Raw genomic sequence first — 19,817 nt, forward strand, 5'->3', positions numbered from 1 at the left:
GAGTTCAGGTGCGTTTTTGAACACCTAAAACAATTATTCAATCATGTCGAAACTTCACATGTTTTTGTTTGGTTTATTGGGACGAGGAACTTCACTTTGGAACGATGCTCGTTTGTCTTGATCAAAAAGTTCATCTCATTCAATTCTCAGATGCCTTAATCTGCTACTTTGCATTTCTTGCCTCCATAAGCTATCCCCAGAAACCTAACGTTCATTTTGACAATTGTTAAGGGTGCTTCTGGTTTAGTGCTTGGTAAATTTGAAACTCAACCCACTAGTGTTCTGCTTGCTTTCTCATGACATATTCACCTGGAAGTTATGCGGTCCCTGTTCTACTGATGAGTATAAAAATTGAATGTTGCTCATATTTGCTCTTGATTCTGTAGATCTTCAATTTGACTGATAAATACTCGAAGCATTATTGTGTGAGTTTATCATCTCTGATTATTTTGTACCGCATATAATGCAGGTTATGATGGACCGAGCAACCAAGCTTGTGATGTTTCTCTTATGGATGAAATATATTTTGAACTACATACTTGAAGCACAATGAAATTTGTTGTATCGAGTTTGGACTGAGATGCAATTAAAGCATGTCTTGCATATTCTATGTGCGTCGATTGACTGATATTGGACAACTATAGTAGTGCAGTCGTCCATTGTTCTCTTGGAAATTTTGAATCCTTTGATGTCAGTCAATCCTCTAAGAGTAAAGTAACACTTCGTCAACTTGTTTCATACTATCTATGTCATGTGTAGTGAAATTAGGGGTGCCGTGGCAAGGTTGAAGAATGAGACCAAAGGCTACAAAAATGCTTTGTCCTTAACCATTTGCCTAAGAGGGAGGTATAGGATCTTAAGTAAAAAACTTTTAGGTGAAGAGCATTTTTGGTCCTTAAGTTGGCGGTACAGCAGAGATATAGGTCCAGTTTTGGATTTTCACGCTGTCAATGAATATTTTTGTTGGTGGTACTGTGTAAAATTATTAAGTCTCTAACTTCCGTTGGTATGATTTAAGTTTTTGGCTGAGATTTTTTGCTAATAATTTTGGTTGATTAGCAGTAAGATTCGACTCTCTCTACTTTTTGGTGATTGTTTCTTCGAATTTGGATTGCCAAAGTGGTAAACTGTCGGGTCTGTTATAAGCATAGCGGCTTTTCTTTTGCCAACATTTTGTTTTCTTTTTATTGGTGAGGGACATTTCTCTTTGTAGGGTTGTTTGTGCTTTGTGTAGCATTATGTCATTTGAATTTCCGCATGCAATAGGCTAGTTGGATGAAGAAATTTTTGGAAATAAATTGTTTGTGAGAAAGACTTTTAGATTACAAATGAAAATGATTGGTTTTTTCTAGATGGCAAAGGAAAATTACCCAGGTTTTCCTAACATGTCAATTAGAGAATACAGTTGTCATGAATATTAATCAACAGCCCTGTTAGCATACTTATGTGGTCTTTGCTTGAGACTTCTCCTCTAGTAATATGTTAAAAAGGATTAAGAATCTCGATTATTCGATTAAGGAAAGTCAGCGGGGCAGAATAAAATACAATATGGAGGTTTTCTCAAATGTCCCAAGACCAACAAATCTCCTGTCCTGCTGAATCATTAGCCTGCGTTTCTAGGAAATGCTCTTTTGTGTATGAAAGCTAGTGATCTGCTTTACTCCTATTGCTATTCCTCAGACTTCCCTTAGATGGTAATTGAAAGCAGTGTCAAACCTCGTTACTAAATAGCTTAAATGGTGGTAGAGTTCTTACCAAAGAAGTAAACTCGTTATCCAACCAATTGAGTGTTTGCTATACATAGTAATCCCACTTTGCTAAAATTTATTTTGCTTTCCCTTGCCAAAAGAGGTGCAAGGAAACATCGTGTGGATCCTCTTCTTGAATGGTAAGTAATTGAAGCCATTAAAGATTGAACTGGCTTTTTCTTACATACTTCTTTTACAGAGAAGTTAGCGAAACCTCATTGAAAGTTTTGAGAGCTCTTTTAAGATTATTTAATGTTTTTTTTTGTTAATCAAGGCTATCTAAATGTATCATATAACTCGAGTATGGCAGAGGTCTTGGCATATCCAGGATATCAATTCTGAAGCAGATTTTGACTTTAACACCAGTATCTAAATCCCTTCCAAGATGCAAAGAGAAATTTTATAAATTCTCGAACAAATCACAGATCTTTCACGTCAACACCAGTATATAAATCCCTTCCCAGCGGCACAGAGAGTATATGGAATATTCATGATTTATCCACTGATGAATTTGAAAAGTTCTACCAGTTTTGGGAGGGAAAGAATTGTCTTACTGAAGAAACATCCTAGCATGAAAAGCATGAATCGGAGGGGGTTACACTTGTTTTAGTTGAAGGCACATGGCATATATGCATCCCGGACCTCTCCATTGCCATAAATGCAAGTTGTCTTTTGTGGAAAGACCATTATTTCTCATTAGCAATTTAGCATTCAGCTATTCCATCCACCACCATAATCCAGTATATATCTTTTCTTGAGTTGTCTGTGCTGCCCATAGAAACTTTTGGAGAGATGTTGGTTTTTCCTTTTTTTCCCCTCTATTTCCTTGAACAGGTTTTTCTTGAAGCGTGAGTCATCTGCTGCCATCAAGAGATAGGCATCCCTAATGCCTTGATCAAGAACACTTTGCCCTAAAACAGAACTTCGGTAAAATTCATAGATCTATTTTTTACTCTTGAATATACTCTTCTTATCACATAAGCTTTTTGGCGATTCAGGAGAATCCTCATGGTATTGGAAGGATCATGAATTCCATTTTTTCTTTTCTGTTCCTTCTTAATGCTTTTTTCTTTGGTAGTGCTGAAGCTGAAGCCTGTCGGACATGGAGAAAGTGGCAGCTTGACACCATCTTGAATGAGTTTTTTTTCTTCTGCCCACTTTACTGGGAGATTGTAAACCATATCCTCCCGACGTCATCTAGGTTATTCGCTAAGGTAGAGTGCATTTTAACCCCTAGATGCTACTTTCAAGTTACAGAAAATGTTAGATTATGGGAAGTCTTTTGGCAGAAAAATGTACTTGGTTTTTATAATTGGATCTCTTTTCTTGTCTCCGTTTACTTGAAAGGAGGAGAGTTAGTATTGTGAGATTACAGGGAAAAGAGCTGCTTTTATTGTTGGGACAAAAATCCTATGACACCCTTTGAAATTTTCAATTGGGTCCTTCTTCCATTAATTTTTTCTGTGTTCTGGTATTATGTTGCACATTTGATGTAGTGGTTTGACCTGAATGATATTGCATCTCAGTGGGTTAGGAACTTAGGAGTACTGTAAGGCTCTTGGAAAGGTGAACTAAATAAGAGATCGCACAGGAAACTCTTATTATACTGCCAGCATGCTTTATATTTATGTATAATCCTAAATCTAGTGAACAAGGTATTATATTTTATTAAGATGCTCTCAGATGTCTACTTGCAATAATTTTCTGTTGATTACTTTATGAAATTTTTTATTTTATTTGCTATATGTTTCAGCGAAGCTAGAACCAATATGGGAAAACCAGGGCCCTGCCACCATTGTGGTGCTAGAGGTGACAAAATACTTCTCTCATTGGTTGGAAGTAGACCAAGTCATATATTCAACACTTTGCTGGGTTGATTATCTCACTCGTGAATTAACTGACAAATTGACTAATCATGATTTATTTACACGGGACATTTGCCATTTCGTTTCCCTCTATCAGAAGTCAATCATTGTAAAGACTATATTCTGGCTATTTCTTTACTGGAGACATTTACCATCCAGTGTTAAAAGTTGACTTGCCTCTTGGCTAGGGGGAACGGTTGAAAAGTTAATGGTAACTGTGAGAGTTGTACACGTTAAGGTGATGGATTTTATGAATTATAAGCATTAAACTGCTTGGAAGCAGAAATTATAATACGGTATAATAGGACTCATCTTATTTAAATTATGACATCATTTAAATGGTCATTACACCACTTGCTAATGTTGATTGACATTATTTATTTGAGTTTTATCTTTGAACTTGTGCAGAAACTCCTCTTTGGAGACATGGTCCGACGGAGAAACCACTGTTATGCAATGCATGTGGATCGAGGTGGAGGCTAAAGGGAACACTTGATGATTATACTCCCAAACGCTTCCGTTCAGTTGTTAGGAAACGAAAATTCCAAAATACCATAGATGTCCATGAAGTGGAGAGGATCGTTGATACTGGAGAGGTTGCATTAGGTGATCTCAACTTTAATCAATTATTAGCTTCCAATAACAATAAATCAAGTTTAGAGTTAACTACATCTGAATCCCATCTACTCATCAAGTTCAAAGCTATTGCTGAAAGCGCAAATTCAGGTCAACCAGTTTTATAAAAGCAATGAGTTATTATCATGGCGTTTTAAGATTTGATCCCTACCTTTACATGCTTTTGTTCTTCTTCTTATTATTCTTATTTCTGATTTTTTGGATGTCTTCTCCTTTTTACAATTTTAGTCTGGAAACATAAATGTGTCAATTTTTTTGACAGATTTGATTGTATTTATTGCATGGAGTGACAATCTCGTTGTGTTTCATTAATAGGTTAAGATAAAGAGCTGACTGAAGTACATCTTAGGTAGAAAATATTTAGATGTGTGCATGGAATGCATGACATGCACTTCAGTTTGTTGCGTAACGTAAGAAAACTACCTTTTTTGATGGTTGCTTAAATATTTATGGAGAAGCAGCTCAATATATGCTGTCGAAGGTTCAGCCATTTTTGCCGGGGAATTCTTTTTTAAATCGTAAATTGGCTTGTGGTCAAGTGTATTGCTTCCGTTTATTTCAAATGATTGGGATTCGCTTTGAATTAGTTTGAATGCATTAGCTGATAAAATGCGGACAACTACTTGACGTGTTGTGGTCACTGACCTCAACAGGTACTGAAGAGAGATGCTATGCTGGCTGCTGGTAATGATTTAGGGGCGCTCTCCTGTTTCTAATAATTGTGATAGTAATTAATGATTCTGTAAAGTCAATGCCACATTAAGTAAAGTCAACATTGCTGAACAAAAGGTGGTATATTGCCTATGATTGAGGAATTGATGGCCATATATGACGGTAGTGCATTTTCTATGACCCGATCACCATGATTGTTCATACTAGTCCCAGATATGTAGGAAAAACGAAGGTACAAAATATGATAGGCTGGTGACCCCACAAATGTGACTGACAGTCAGCCTTTTGTGAAAATACAACTTTCCAAAAAAATTCTTATTGAGTTTTGCTTTGTATTGTTTCCTTGAAAATTTCTGCTTCTTGCAACCCTTTAGGTGATTGTCTGTATCTTTTATCAGCTGGAATAGAGCCAGGCACTGAATTCGCAACAAGGTTAGTAGAAGATCCAGTCAGACATATAGACCTACTTCGTATTGTACTATGAACAGGAATCTAATATAGCTATCTCAGGGAAAAACATTAAGCTTGTATTAATTTGGAAGTTACGATATATATAGATATGTATCTCTGTGGTTAGAATAGAAATAAGGCCGGTGATGATTTATGGACAAAGTATCGGATGGTCAAGAACTAACATGTGCACTCAACCAGGATGTTAGACAGTGCTTTGGTAAATATTTGAGCATTCAAGACAGATCCAATCCGTTAGGGTGGTCTAGATATGTGAAATAACGGTTAAGATGATAAGGACAACTATAGGATGGAACAAGTCAAAAGTAGTAAGGAAGGTGTAAGAAAACATCGAGGAAAATGTTAAATGACCCTGATTATCTAGTTTTCCTTGATTACGTGGTGTTACACCTAGTATATTTTTTAAAGGGATCTATATACAGGACTAATCTTGGTGGAAAAAAAAGGATCAGTCAGTGTCCGTATTGTCGAAACCTGTACTTGTCCATTAATTTTCTGAAATATCCAATCCATTAGGGTGGTCTAGATATGTGAAATAACGGTTAAGATGATAAGGACAACTATAGGATGGAACAGGTCAAAAGTGGTAAGGAAGGTGTGAGAAAACATCGAGGAAAATGTTAAATGACCCTGATTATCTAATTTTCATGTGGTATTACACCTAGTATATTGTTTTAAAGTATCTATATGCAGGACTGATCTTGGTGGAAAAAAAAAGGATCAGTCAGTGTCCGTATTGTGGAAACCTGTATTTGCCCATTAATTTTCTGAAGATAGTTATTGTTAAGTGGACATACGTCGCAGGCTTTGACATGGTCAATTTTTTAAGGGTCATGGTTTGTATTAGTTTTGCTTTTCTTTTTGCTAGTAATTGAATGAAAAGAAATTCCATGAAAGAGTTGAGCCTTGGACCCTCTCTTGTCTTAATGGTGGCAATCACCATTTTCTGTGTTTCTAAATCTCTGTTTCACCTAAATGATGACATATGTGCATTGATATTGAAAAGAGAACAAACGATTGGCCACGTATCATCGTTGTGTAATTTTAGTTTCAAAAGAATGATGGCAATGTACATGAATAATGAAAAGAGAATAAACGATTGGCTGTATCTCATCGCGATATGATAATGGTATGTCAAACCATGAGCAAGAGAAATCTAATCCTCAACCTGGGGAGGTAAAGGGCTTTATGATCAATTGTTTGAGGTCCGTGAGTGTACTAGTTCCTTTTTGGCCATGCAAATCCAGTTGTTCTTGATAATAGGTATATTATCTTGTTGTGTGCATGACTTCCCTTCTTCCATAAGGTTTTCCCATCCCTTTTCTAAACTATTGTATTTCTGTTTTTCTAATATGACGCAACCTGCGTTGGAAATTAATAGAATGGTCATACTTGGACAGCAGTTTCACATAATACTTAGAAGGCTCAAAAGCAATTCTTTCCTTTGATAGTCTTTGTATTGTTAAGTTTTAAAACTTGTGATGCTGATTGACTTGGAACCAAAATTCTCTGACCTCTTAGAAAAATTTTCTGAGGTTGGATTTTTGTACATAGGCACTCACCACCCACTAAATGATGCAATTAGTACTCAAGAGATTTGGATTGACTAATGCCACAAAGAAACTTTTTGCTTTGCTAGTTCTGTTCTCAACCTTCTACTGGGTAGTGAGGACTAGATTTCAGCAGAATGTGGTAGAAACTAGCTGTGCAGATAGGGGTAGATCTTTCAATTTAATGTAGAAGTTAATTTGAGTTTGTAATGTGTGTTAATGAGAAGAAAATTGCAACATATGGACTTGACAAAATTGATAGAATATCCATGTTTGGACTAGATCTTTCTAAAGTCTGTTGATTGTTTCGACCCCAAAAAAAACAAAAAAAAGTCTGTTGATTGTGAATATGTTTCGAGACTTTGTAAGTGGCGCTGGTGTAATCACTAAGCAGTTTTAGTAGCATCGGAAATGTGTGGAAGTAGTGTTATCCTACTCGGAGTTTAGTAAATGAGTTCATATTAACTTGGGGGATTCATAGTTTTGATGCACTTTGTTGTTGCCTGACTAACCTAGAGGAAAAGATAACACTTGTCCTTCGTAACGGCTTTCTCCTGGACAAAATTGTATCTTTGTGCTTTCTAACACAACTTATAAACATTATAAACAAGGTTATTGATATTTTCTTTTATTTTCTTGGATGTCGGTTATTTGCAGATATGCACGACGACTATCGAGTTCCACCAGTAAAGAGCAGCTTTGCACACATCGAAATTCTCCAAAAGGAACTTTATGAAATGTATATTGATCAACAATGTGCTTCCACCGTCGCAGCTCCAGAGCTCATCTACAGTAATCTTAATGGCGGCCTAAAGCAGGACAATGAGATAGGGTTAGGAGTTGTGATGCTTAACACACCAATGGTTGCCAAGGAGGAAAAATCTGGATCATCTACTTTTTTGTGGAAAAAGAATGTTTTACCCTCACATGCCGGAGCTAAAGGAGAAGTCTTTTTAAAGTAAGTGATATGTTAACATTGTATCATCCCATTTAATCTGAGCACTTCCTTTAGAACTTCTGTTAACAAATTTTAAGCGAATTATTAATATTTTCTTACAGAAATTTAAGATTGTAAATTTGTGTCTATAATAAATTGTGACTCAGAATGGACAACATAGACAGCAGTCAGGGTGTTGCTACTCCACCAGCACCAGCAGATCCAAAGGTTAGATTTGCTTTTTCTATCTGTTTTACTTGAATATTGAACACGATTTCCTGATTATATTATCCCAATGAAATGTGACTGGAATTCGTTTCCCACAGTTGTAAAGGCCATGTTTGCATAGCTGAAGAGAAGTCAATTTTGCAAATCGTTGGTATCTGGTTATTTCTTTGGTTGGAAGTAAAGGGTCACACGACCTATATGCATATAGGCATGATATGCATATATCACTGGAAACTGTTTCTTTGCAAAATCTAATTCATTGTGCTTCAGTCTCTCTTCTGAATCTAGGTTTCAGTTTCTCCTCTTTCGGCCATGCATGTATATTCGTATTTGTTATATGAGATTATAATTCGTTATGCATAAGATCCCTCCTCAAAGGTTCTCTTTTTTCCTATCCTAAAATTTGCTCTTTAATGTCCTCATCTGATCTGTTTAATGTGACAGAATCCATATAGATACAGAGAAACACTGGCAAAACATTTACTGAGATACTGAAAAAGCTTGAAACATCTTCTGTCCTCTGAAACACTTTGGCTAGATACTTTAAAATTCGATTACGTTGATAGACTCGAAATATTGTCAGTGAGGCAGGAATTTAGTGATGCTGGATCATGGCTCTGATTGCATGATTCCCAATACATGGTTTATTCAATACATAGGATGAGCAATTCTTTTGAATATTTTGCTTTAATGGTAATGGCGTAGGATGCAGTGTAAGTTTTGTCTGAGAAATTCTTGTTGGCTGACTGATGTAAAGGACTTTGTGCTTTACCTCTGAGCGTTGCTTAGCCTCTGAACCTAGGTCTTGAACCTAGGTTGCCAGAGTGTGGATCACAGTGGAATGATAACTGGAACATTCTGTGGTACAATATGGATATTTTTCTTCAGCTCATATAGTTGAGATAAAAACCAAGTATTTTAGTTTCTCAGGATGGTATTAACTACACTTTTTATGCATAGCTAAAACTAGAAGACCTTCATTATACTATAATTATAAATTTGTCATGGAAATATATCCCGAGAACTAGGATTAGAAATATTTTAAAATGTTGAGAGAAGGTAAAATGGAATTCCATAGTTTGGAATGCGTGGGTGGTGAACCATAAAAGGAAATTAGTCCAATGTGCGGACTGCTTGCAAATTAGTGTATTCTGGTAGCCTTGCTTTGAACCTATTAATAGGGTTGTGACCTTGGTGATTGCAATGATGAGGTACAAGCTGGTGGTATATATGGTTTAGTAAGGAGTTTTTCTGTAGATACAGTTAACCCTTTCTAATGCGTGCTAATGAGAAAATCAGTATATAGTAGACTCGATGAGCTTGAGTAGGTTGTAAAAGATTGTACCTAGTCAAACCGTTGAGGTCCGTCATCTCATATCCCATTGAAAAGAGTACGTGACCTCGATGGAAACGTAACAACTATTAAAGCATGTTGGACCAGCATAGGAAAAAAAAATTGGTTTTCATTGCCAATTTGATTGATTGGTGTTTGATGGAATTTTGTCTTTGTATTTCTTTATTTGCCTTTTACACATGCTTATCCACTTATTCCAGTTTACATCTCAGGAGAGGTATAAGTCTGTTGCTTAAGTATCTCTAGTCCGTTCATCTTTTGGACCCGGAGGAGACTTGTTGCGACATGTCCATGTGTCAGCTGGTATAAAATCTTTTGTCAAATATCTGTTTGAAACTAATGTATATTAGATGAAGACATATGCATGAACCTAACATCCCATTCTTAGGATGCGTTTGTTTTGTGGAAAATGAATGATTTGAAAAAAAAAATTCTTTACAGTAGCAGGATGTCGTTTCTTGATAATGTGTATATAGGTCTTTTAATTATTCATATGGGATACAGTCAACTTTAATTGAGTTTGATCAGATCATCAGAGGCAAGCAAAAGTGACTATAGATGATCCTCTTCTAGGACTTTGATTAGTGTGGAGGGAGAGGGACAGCAGGGTGTTTGGGGACCAAATATCCTTGGTGGAGCTTGATATCTTAGTAACATTGTCTGGTGGATGATCTTTCTATAGGGGTCAGTCCCTTGAATGATATTTTGTTTTTACAGATGAAAAAAGGCTTATTGGGTAAGATAGAAACTATATTTTAATTAGGAGGCTTGGAATTTGGCTCAACTGGACGGAGATAAGAAAATTAGACTACTATCAGTTTCATCATAAGAAATACCAAATTTCGTGTATATGGCTAACTGCTTCTGGGACGGGTCTAGGACTTATCTTACTCCATGACCTTGAATTGAAATATTGATTGCAGCTCTCTCTCTCTCTTTTTTTTTTAGCCGCAGCTTTTTTTTTATATTGTTTTTTTTGTGCTGCAACTGATTACAGCATGTTTACACCTGGCTTGTGATTCCCTGCTAATACAAGAAGTTAAAAACTTTCTCTTGGGCAGACGAGAAGTTTAACTTCGTCCTGTGTTTCCCAGGCGGTGTGCTGAAGACCAAGAATAAGGAATCAATTGGCAAACCCGCACCTGGCTCTTCCTCAATCGATGGTGATGTCAGCTGTACTGGAGTTGGGAAAGAGTCCATGCCATTGAAGGAGAAAATGACTTGCGTATGCTCTTGCAGCTCATCCGAGCCATTGAACTGATGATATTTCTATGGAATTAGTGCCCCTTCAGTTGAACCGTATGTTTTGGTATTGTTAGCTGGCTCAGCTTATGTTTCTCACTTCGAGTACAACTTGAAAACCAGTTTTTATGTTGTGGGTAGTGTCTTGTTGCATGCATGATGGCACGTGGCTCTCTTTTCCAGCTTTATTATGTAATAAGTTGCTGGATGTGACCTTTGAATATCAAGATATTGTCATTTTGGTGGGTCCTTCTACTGTCTCGTAAGACAGACGGGGTTGAATCCTGCCCAACTGATGGTAACCTCTCTTTGACATCCGCCATTTTCTCATTAATTGTAACTTACCGGGTATATATCATGTCGTAACTTTTTCGTACATGACGTAACTGTACTTTTGTCACAGTAAATTATGTCGGCCTCATGATTTGTCATATTTCGCTAAATCGTAGCATTCCGTCAAAGTTAATAGTAAATTTCTTGTTCTACTATTAGCAGATTACCTGACAAATCTTGGTTTTCCTTTGGTTGGCGTAATTATCCTTACTAACGATACTTCATCTATAAAATATGTTTTTGTAAGTTTTTCCGTGGAGAGTGTAATTTCATCCCTGGTGGTCCTAAGTTTTCTGGATTATATGATTCATAATATGTCACTGAAACAGTAATCTATAATGGTAAATACATTTTGTATTATTAAAAAAAATATTATATTGATTGTAACTTTCCTTTACACTTTGTAAAGTTTTTCAATCTATCAGTCATTAAATTTCCATATCCGTTGTAACTTTCCTTGATCAACTCTAAGTTTGGATCATCTTTGCGTCTACAGATTTTCAACAAGTAAAGACAAAAGATCGGTTTTTGTGCAAAACAGATTTGACGGACCGAGATTTTCTCTCTTGTTATCCTACGGTCCATATTGAATGTGGAACCGGTCCCCAAAAAACCACTTGTGGGACAACAGAAATTGCCTGGCTTGTTTTGTTCTAGTTACTTTCGGTTTGGGTCCGTTTTGAAATTCCAAGCGGGGTAGGAAGGTAAAAGGTCTATTTAATATCATCTTTTGAAGTTTTTTACCCGTTAAAAATAAGGATACCAGTGCTACATAATATAGGAAGGTTAGGATTAAGGTTTCACTTGTTTAGCGGGAAATGTTTTTTATTTTTTCAAAAAATGATCATTTGAATCGCTTATAATAATTAGTCAATAAAAAATATTTTCATCGTCGATAGAAGTTTATGTCAATAAATTTTCATGAACGATAAAAATATTTTTTTCGCTTAATCATTTTTGTAAAAGATACGAGCGATTATTTTTTTGGAAAGATGTTTTCCAAATCATCTATTTTACGGGAAATAAACGGAGCCTAAATATGCAAGTCATTTTTACTCTTATTTGTAGGGATGAGTAGTTTCAAGGTCAATCTAGATTTCACTTAAAACTTACTTGTCGAAACCGCTCTTTCAATTCTTGGAATTTAGAACCCACCCTGTCACGGGTTTCGGATTCAATTCTATGGTCCACCCACGTTCCACGTGTATTTTTAATTGCACAATTACGGTCGTCATCTCTAATAATAACCATTTGCTGCTTCAAGTTCTCGATCATAATTCATATTTGATACACGAAGAATATAAAACATTAATAAAGTAAAAGTCTCGGGCTTAGATATCGCCGGATTAGTGGTTCCAGATTGGACAATCATAATGCTATGAAATATGGTAGGGTAGCGAAGATAAAATAAGAAAAACACAAACTTGTTTCGGGTTTCACGTTTCAGATTCTATTGAAATCTATCCGTCAAAACCGATTTCCCAATTTTTAGAACCCAAAATCGACCATCCATATCCTAAAACTTAAAATCGAACCGATCTAATTCTCGATTCTACTTCGAAACAGTTCTCACCTCTACTTATTTGGTATTGTCTTGGTTGTTCTTTGCCTATAGCCACCCACCATGTTTGGTATTGAGGCAAGCAACATATCCCCCTGCTTCAAGCCTCCAACCGCATCCCACTTCAACCAAAAAAAAAAAAAAAAACCTCATTCCACAATTCTCAGCTCACGCGCTTCTCTCCAGTGTTGGCGCGTGTGTCCGAAGCCGACAGTTTACCGACACAGCGAGTTTCGCTTACTTCCTCACTCGATCCCGCTCCCCCTTCGTATTCGCGGATCTACCCATTCCTCCCGATCTGTCGTCGTTTCCCATGGATTTCGCCATTCCAAGCCTCACTCTCTGCTCATTGCTCTTCTTGCTTCTTCGATTTAGGAGTGCGGATGCTTCGATCCATGTCTACGACCGACAAGCCTTCAAAGAAGTCGGCAATTCTTACCTTCTCTCCGGTGGCAGCGAAGGCATCGCCGCTTCTCTCTCCGACGCCGCCTCCTCCGTGCGCGATGGCCGCTCTTTCATCAGGTATCTTTTGCTTCGGTTCTGTGTGTTCCCGTGTTCTCTCGCGGTTGTTAGACTCGCTTTTGCTGTTGAACTTTGTGATTGTCTTGTCTTGCACCTTGAGGTCCGATAGTTGTCGTTGAGCTAGATCTGATGTCGCATTGTTTGGGAAGTGGCTGTAAATTGCTTTCCGACGTCTCGCGTCAGTGATCTTCTACTATTGAGCTAGAGGCAGCTAAATTACAGTTGCTCCTTCAATTGTGCCGGTTTCTTTTCTGGAATATCTATGTGGAATTGTAGCGTTTTCTGGATATTGCTGAGGGAGTTTGGCGCAGGAGGCTTGCACTGACTTCTTCTGCATAAGCATTGTTATGCTGTTTGTTTCAACTGAACAACGATGTTTTCGGTAATAAAAGATGCAAAAGAGATAATGGAAGTCCTATGGTGAAGGTATTTTCTTGTTAAACTGTAAAACAAAGTGTATCAGTTAATTATTTAAGGAAAAAAAAAATGGTGTATCGGTCAATTTCTAGACTCTGCTAACATGTTGGATCAGTGTCTACTTCCTTCCCCTCCCCCCCGTCGCCCTCACACGCGCACACACCACGACCGATATTTCTTTTGGTGAATCTCTTAATTTTTCCGGAGCAACTAGAAAATCCTTCCCTTCTAAATCTGATCGATTAGTTAATTAAGATGTGATAGACGTCATTGATATTCTAAGACATGATCGGTCGATGTAACTCATTCAAATTTCATGGCCTGTGTAACTTGAGGTATGTTCTTACTAGGAATGAATCTACTGTTAATAGCCAAGATGATTCTGTTCCAATTGTGAAATTACGACAGGTTTAAAAATATCACTTTCTGGAGAAGTGAGGATGCTGTTGATGACAATTCAGATGATGAGCAGACTACGGGACTTGTACAAGTCATAATTTTTGAGGCAGCAGATCGTAACAATATTGGTGGTTCTGCATATGGTGGGCAGAGATCTATTTGTTGCACCCCTGATCTTGCTAAGTTGGAAGGGTGCAAGCAGGGTGAAATTATTAGGATACCTTCTGCTTCAGATGCTAAATGGCCTATTGTCCTAAAGGTGCAGTTCAAAGGGAACTCACTATCTGCAATTATGCCTGATGAGGAAGTTCAGATCAGCCAGACAGGAATGTATAATTTATTCTTCATAGCATGTGATCCTAAACTTAAGGACCTTGTGATGAGCGGGACAACCTTATGGAAAAACCCTGATGGCTATTTACCTGGTAGGATGGCCCCATATTTGAAGTTCTACATGTTTATGTTGGTTGCCTATGCACTGCTCAGTCTCATTTGGTTCTCTCAATACGCAAGGTTCTGGGATGATGTATTGCAACTTCAGCATTGTATTGCCAGCGTTATCATTCTTGGATTGTTTCAGATGATTTTTTGGTACTTCGACTATGCAAATTTCAACAATACAGGGATGAGGCCAGTCACACTCACAACGTGGGTCGTGACAATTGGAGCTCTGAAAACAACAATTTCACGCCTTCTTATTCTTTGTGTTTCAATGGGATATGGTGTTGTTCGTCCTACACTCGGTGGTCTTACCTCAAAGGTGCTACTTCTTGGTATAACTTATTTTTTGGCATCTGAATTGCTTGATATCACCGAGTATGTGGGTACTATTAATGACATTTCTGGAAGAGCAAGACTGTTTCTAGTCCTACCTGATGCTTTTCTGGACTCATTCTTAATCTTATGGATATTCAATTCTCTTTCGAGGACATTAGAGCAGTTGCAGGTATCAGTTTAAAGCTTTGCTATTTGATATTATGTTCCTCATTTCTGGTGCATCTGTTATGCTTCTAAGATCCAACAAGGTAATTAGATTTCTTTTTGTCCCAGGCCAAGAGGAGTTCTGTCAAGTTGGATATATATAGGAAGTTTTCCAATGCTTTGGCAGTGACAGTGTTTGCTTCAGTTGCTTGGATAGGGTATGAGGTATGTGGCGCACATGTCGCTATGGATTTGGATACTTATTATTGAGAATATGCCTCCTAGTGGGAAGCCAATGATAGTTGCAAGAAATTGGATTGCAGGAGATAATTTGTCTTCAATATTCTTGATACCATTTGATGGTACCTTATAACCTTATAATTTCCTTGCAACCTTAACTATACATTTTGTAGGGAATATCATTCTAATTACACGATATGTCAATCTCATTTACGTTCTGTCCAAAGTAGTTTGTGCTTGTGGAGAAATTGTATGACTTCTCTGAGGTTCGTAAGTGAGCATTTATAACTTTCTTGAAGCTGGTCAAAATTCTTAAATAAATCCGGAAGACTATTTCGTTGGTATAATTTTTTCAGTATTAAAGTTGTTAGATGAACTATTGGGTCTGGGGCTGGTACAAATGAAAGCATGCAAATTGTCATATCTCCGTTAAGCGTTAAAAGTCATTGGTGCCAATTTTTGGTTTGTTCTTTTTTTCTCTTTTGTTTTTCTGTACTAAGTGTCTTGTTTCTGTTTTTTCTCTTGTTGCAAGAATGGGATCTATTTTCCCAATTTGGAAGAGGAGAAAATGGGGTGGTGGGATAGTTGCTTGGATGCACATGATTTCATGTGCTTTGTAATAATGTCGGGGCTGCTGTGATTAAAAAATCTTAGATTCAAAGAGCAGCAAGCTTATTTACCTGACAGAATTAAATCACCATAGTCTTCCAATCTTCTAAAACAATAGGCGCCGGTTCTATGCTTAGATACCACTGTAGATATGTTTGGTGCAATGTCTATGAAAAGCAACGGCACAATTCTGTGATCAAGCTTTATTTTTGGCATTTTAAATATTTCTAAGGCTCTAATCCTCTAGTCCTAAAGGCTTCGGTTATGAATGCGATGCCTTCTTTTTTCCCTGATCTACCCTGCAGTATGCAGTTTCATTCCTTCTGTACTTAGATTTTTTCTCTTTAAATTTTTCAATTTGACATATCAATGAGATCTTCGGTGACAGATGATTGTTGATTTCTCTGCCTGACTTTTCTCTATTTTCCTTTTTCATTGTGCTGCATTATCAAATTTTTCTATTGAACTATCTTTTATAGGTTTACTTCAAAGCAACTGATCCATACAATGAGCGATGGAGAAGTGCTTGGATCATCACTGCTTTCTGGGACATTCTTGCATTTGCACTGCTCTGCGTCATCTGCTATCTCTGGGCCCCATCCCAGAGCTCCCAGCGGTATGCTTTCGTTTGAGATTTTTTCCAAGGGTTGATTCTTTCATTCGGTACAAGAGAACCCCAATGATCTTCTTAATTAGATAGATATGGTGGCTGAGTGGTGAAATGAAATCTGCATCGCCATTATGAAGTAAAATATTTGTATGTGACTGTTTTGTGGTTGATTGCAATGTTCAGCATTGAATTTGAAATGACAAGTAGCAGAAAGATAAATATAATTATAAGATTGGAATGGGGATGTATTGCACCTACAAGAACCTGTCTCGTTTGGCTTATTCTAAGGAAAAATTTATTGACTTTCTGCCGTAACCTAAAAAGCTCTTTTAACTCTAAAACTTATGAAAATTTCTGTAATGACTTTTAAATTGTGTGCATCCAATTTTAATTTTGGATGACCTATTAAAAAAGCAATAATTCAAGGTGCTTACTTGCTCAGTACTAACATCAACATCAACATCAACTTTATCCCAAACTAGTTGGGGTTGGCGATCGATGAACCCAAAAATAAATAAAATAAAAGTAAAACCGATTGAGGGAAAAGAAATAATTATATAAAAATAAAAATATATAAATATATATAGGGAAAAAAGACTAAGGACTAAAAATAAATAAATATAAATATATATAGAAATAATTTATTCAGTACTTGCTCAGTACTAAATAAAAGTCAAATCTTAAATGGCAATAATGTTAAGAGAGTCATTTAAAACAGGAATAAGTATGGATGTTGTTGCATAATATTACTTTATGATAGAATATTAATTTCATTCTTCAAACATGATCTATTCATGTAATTTAGTAGAAGCTGTTAGTTAGAGTTGCAGAAGATACAGTACTCACAAACAAAATCATGGTCTGTGAAAAATCCTTTCCACTAGAGCTCTGTTATTATTATTATTTTTTTTTTAGGAAAATAAATGATTTGGAAAACGTTTTCTTAAAAATAGTCGCTTGTATCGTTCGAAATAATTAGTCAATGGAAACTATTTATGTCTAAATGTTTTCATGGACGATGAAAATACATTTTATCCATTCATTTTGTAAGCAATACAAACGATCATTTTTTAAAACATTCATTTTCCGCAGAACAAATAGAGCTTAGATCACCTCTCTTTTGTAATAATTGCAAGTAAAATATGATGGAGACAGTCTGCGAGCGTATATTTGTATTTGCAAGTCAAATATCATGGAGATAGTGTGTGAGCGTGTATATGTATCTTCATATATGTTTTAGAGTTGTCCTGGTTGCATGAGATTGGCTGGTTTCAAATTGGGCAAAGCTTCAATTGTAGTGCAAATTAGGCCTACTGAAGTCTTTTACACTGATGAGTGACCAGAGTGATAAACCACCTGCAGGTACGCCTACTCAGAACAAGCTGGAGAGGAATTAGATGATGAAGAAGCTGTGTCGCTTACGAGGGGAAAGCCTGAGGGAGATCTCAGCTTAGTAAAGCAGGAGAAACGAGAGAAGAACAACGAAAGTACCGGTACTTTTGATCCTGAAGATGACTCGGAAGAGGGTAAGAGGGAATGACCGTATGGGACACTGTTATTAAGGAATCTGATTCCAGCTGCACAAAGTTTTCTAGAATGCAAACTCGTGGATATCTGAATTAGGAATCTGGTCAGTGAACTCGGCGTCCTTCCGCTCCCTTCCAGAAACAGCAAAAGAAAAGAATACGAGCAGCAAGTGGGCGTGGAAGGAGGGGTAGCTTAGCTTGTGCCAACTCAATTGCAGTTCTGGGAAGTTGGTGTCTTCTGTTTCCTGGAACGGAGGTTGCAAAAACTGGCAATGCAGAAGAGCGTCACTTGGGGCTGCGTTGCGCTGGAAGTTTGTCTGATATTTTCGGGTCATCTTTTTGGCCAAGTGAATTTCATAGTCGTACCATTAATCATCATGTCTGTGTTAAGGTGCCATATTTTCTTCTTTTAACTAATGTTCTCTTGTTTACCCTCGGGTGGTGCTGCATTACCACCTCATTTTGTCAAAAAAAATAAATCCCAAATTTTATATCCAATGCCAAACTTTTCACGAATTTTATTTTGTTTTATAAAAATTATCAACTGTCAATCTATTCTTGAAGTGAACCCCATGGTCTAGTCTCAATTTGACGTGATATTTTCATATCAATAACAAATCTCCTTTAGTAAGGTGACATAAAAAATTATCTTCATAATGAAAAATTAGGGATGATTAACAATGATTTTTGGATAGAGGGCTAATACGAGTAGATTTAGGACTAGAGTAAAAACCGGTGATTTTTCTATTTAGACAAAAAAAGTTGAGATAAATGTGGAATTGGGCCTAAAGTTAAGGGGGTTTTTTAAGATAAAGTTTGGGGCAAATTTGGATTGGACAAAATGTTTAAGATGTTTTTCCGGACAAAAAGAAAGAGACAAAAATGAGAGTGGACCTAAGTTAGGATTTTTGTTTTTTAAGGAGTTAGGTGATTGCAATGCCGGAAGTTAAAAATATAGTTGATTTACAATAATAGATGAAAATATTATATTGAAGTTAGATGTTTTAGATGCATTTATTGAATATAATTGTGCGGGGAGAACTTGAAGCAAAGTTATATTTTTTGAATGCAAATTGTCATGTTGAATTGACTAATGAAAATGTGGAAAATGTGGAAAATGAGATGTTATTCTTTAGTAAATTAAAACAGAACTCAGAACAGAGTGAAAAGAAAAAGATCAAACGCGATAGCAAGGCACTGATTACATTTTTAAACCATTTAAGATAGAAAGAAGAATTCGACCCCCCTCCCCAAACCCAAAAAAAAAAAACAGAAAGAAGCACCAAAACAAAACAAAAGACCTGCAATTCAAAGTTTAAATAATCTACTTACAAATTAGATAGCTTATTATATTTTGCTTTATATTTCAATTTAATTATAGATGATTTTCAAAATTTAACTATACTATCTAAGAACATCTTTGAAGATACCTCCATTTAATATGCATTTCTAATTTCAGATTCAAGAAGAGAAAAATGCTTGAAGATGACGAACTAGCTGACTATTAGTTTTGAATGAGTACGAATCGAATATCACAAAGATAAAATGAAAGTAGACGAAGAGCCCCGTTTGGTAATGCTCATGTTTCTCGATTCTCGTTCTTTTGTTCATGGGAATAGAAAAAAGAACAGAAATCTACACGGCAATGTCGGTTAATTTTTCATTTTCCGAAACAGATTTGGCCAGGAAATAGACTTGAAATAGAAATAAGAAATAAAAATATATACTTCTCTGTTCCTTAGAATATAATTAGAAAAAAAATCATTTTTGCTTAGAAATAATTATATTTGTGTGGCAATATCAGTTAATTTTTCTATTTCTGAAACAAATGAGTGGTTAGAGAACAATTTTGGAATAGAAATAAGAAGCAAAAAAAATAAATAAAATTGAGTATTTCATGCAATAGAATTAGAAAAAACCATTTATGCATAAATTGTTCGGGAATAGAATTGTTACCAAATATGCCCCAGATTCTT

The 19,817-nt window shown here is 36.4% G+C and overlaps 2 protein-coding genes across 4 annotated transcripts; both read left to right on the forward strand.

The window, feature by feature from the left end:
- The first annotated feature begins 80 nt into the window (after positions 1-80).
- Positions 81-10,953, forward strand: LOC115747338 (GATA transcription factor 26-like). 3 transcript variants are annotated; one of them, XM_048272292.1, is made up of 7 exons: positions 81-253; positions 3,502-3,557; positions 4,022-4,339; positions 7,600-7,900; positions 8,047-8,107; positions 10,556-10,651; positions 10,695-10,953. In XM_048272292.1, exons 2-6 carry the CDS (start codon positions 3,518-3,520, stop codon positions 10,565-10,567), a joined length of 732 nt encoding a protein of 243 aa, XP_048128249.1. In that variant the 5' UTR covers positions 81-253; positions 3,502-3,517; the 3' UTR covers positions 10,568-10,651; positions 10,695-10,953. The 3 variants fall into 3 exon arrangements, with proteins under 3 accessions (XP_048128249.1, XP_048128247.1, XP_048128246.1); XM_048272290.1 differs by lacking the exon at positions 81-253 and adding an exon at positions 748-2,673 and having other exon boundaries at positions 3,501-3,557; XM_048272289.1 differs by lacking the exon at positions 81-253 and having other exon boundaries at positions 748-3,557.
- A 1,798-nt stretch (positions 10,954-12,751) lies between these two features.
- On the forward strand, positions 12,752-18,254 carry LOC115747333 (transmembrane protein 87A). The gene is made up of 5 exons (XM_030683461.2): positions 12,752-13,119; positions 13,945-14,881; positions 14,986-15,081; positions 16,185-16,321; positions 17,678-18,254. The coding sequence occupies exons 1-5, from the start codon at positions 12,911-12,913 to the stop codon at positions 17,853-17,855; spliced, it is 1,557 nt and encodes a 518-aa protein (XP_030539321.1). The 5' UTR covers positions 12,752-12,910; the 3' UTR covers positions 17,856-18,254.
- The last annotated feature ends 1,563 nt before the right edge of the window (positions 18,255-19,817 follow it).

The sequence above is a fragment of the Rhodamnia argentea genome, chromosome 11 (genome assembly GCF_020921035.1).
Source record: "Rhodamnia argentea isolate NSW1041297 chromosome 11, ASM2092103v1, whole genome shotgun sequence".
Lineage (NCBI taxonomy): Eukaryota > Viridiplantae > Streptophyta > Magnoliopsida > Myrtales > Myrtaceae > Rhodamnia > Rhodamnia argentea.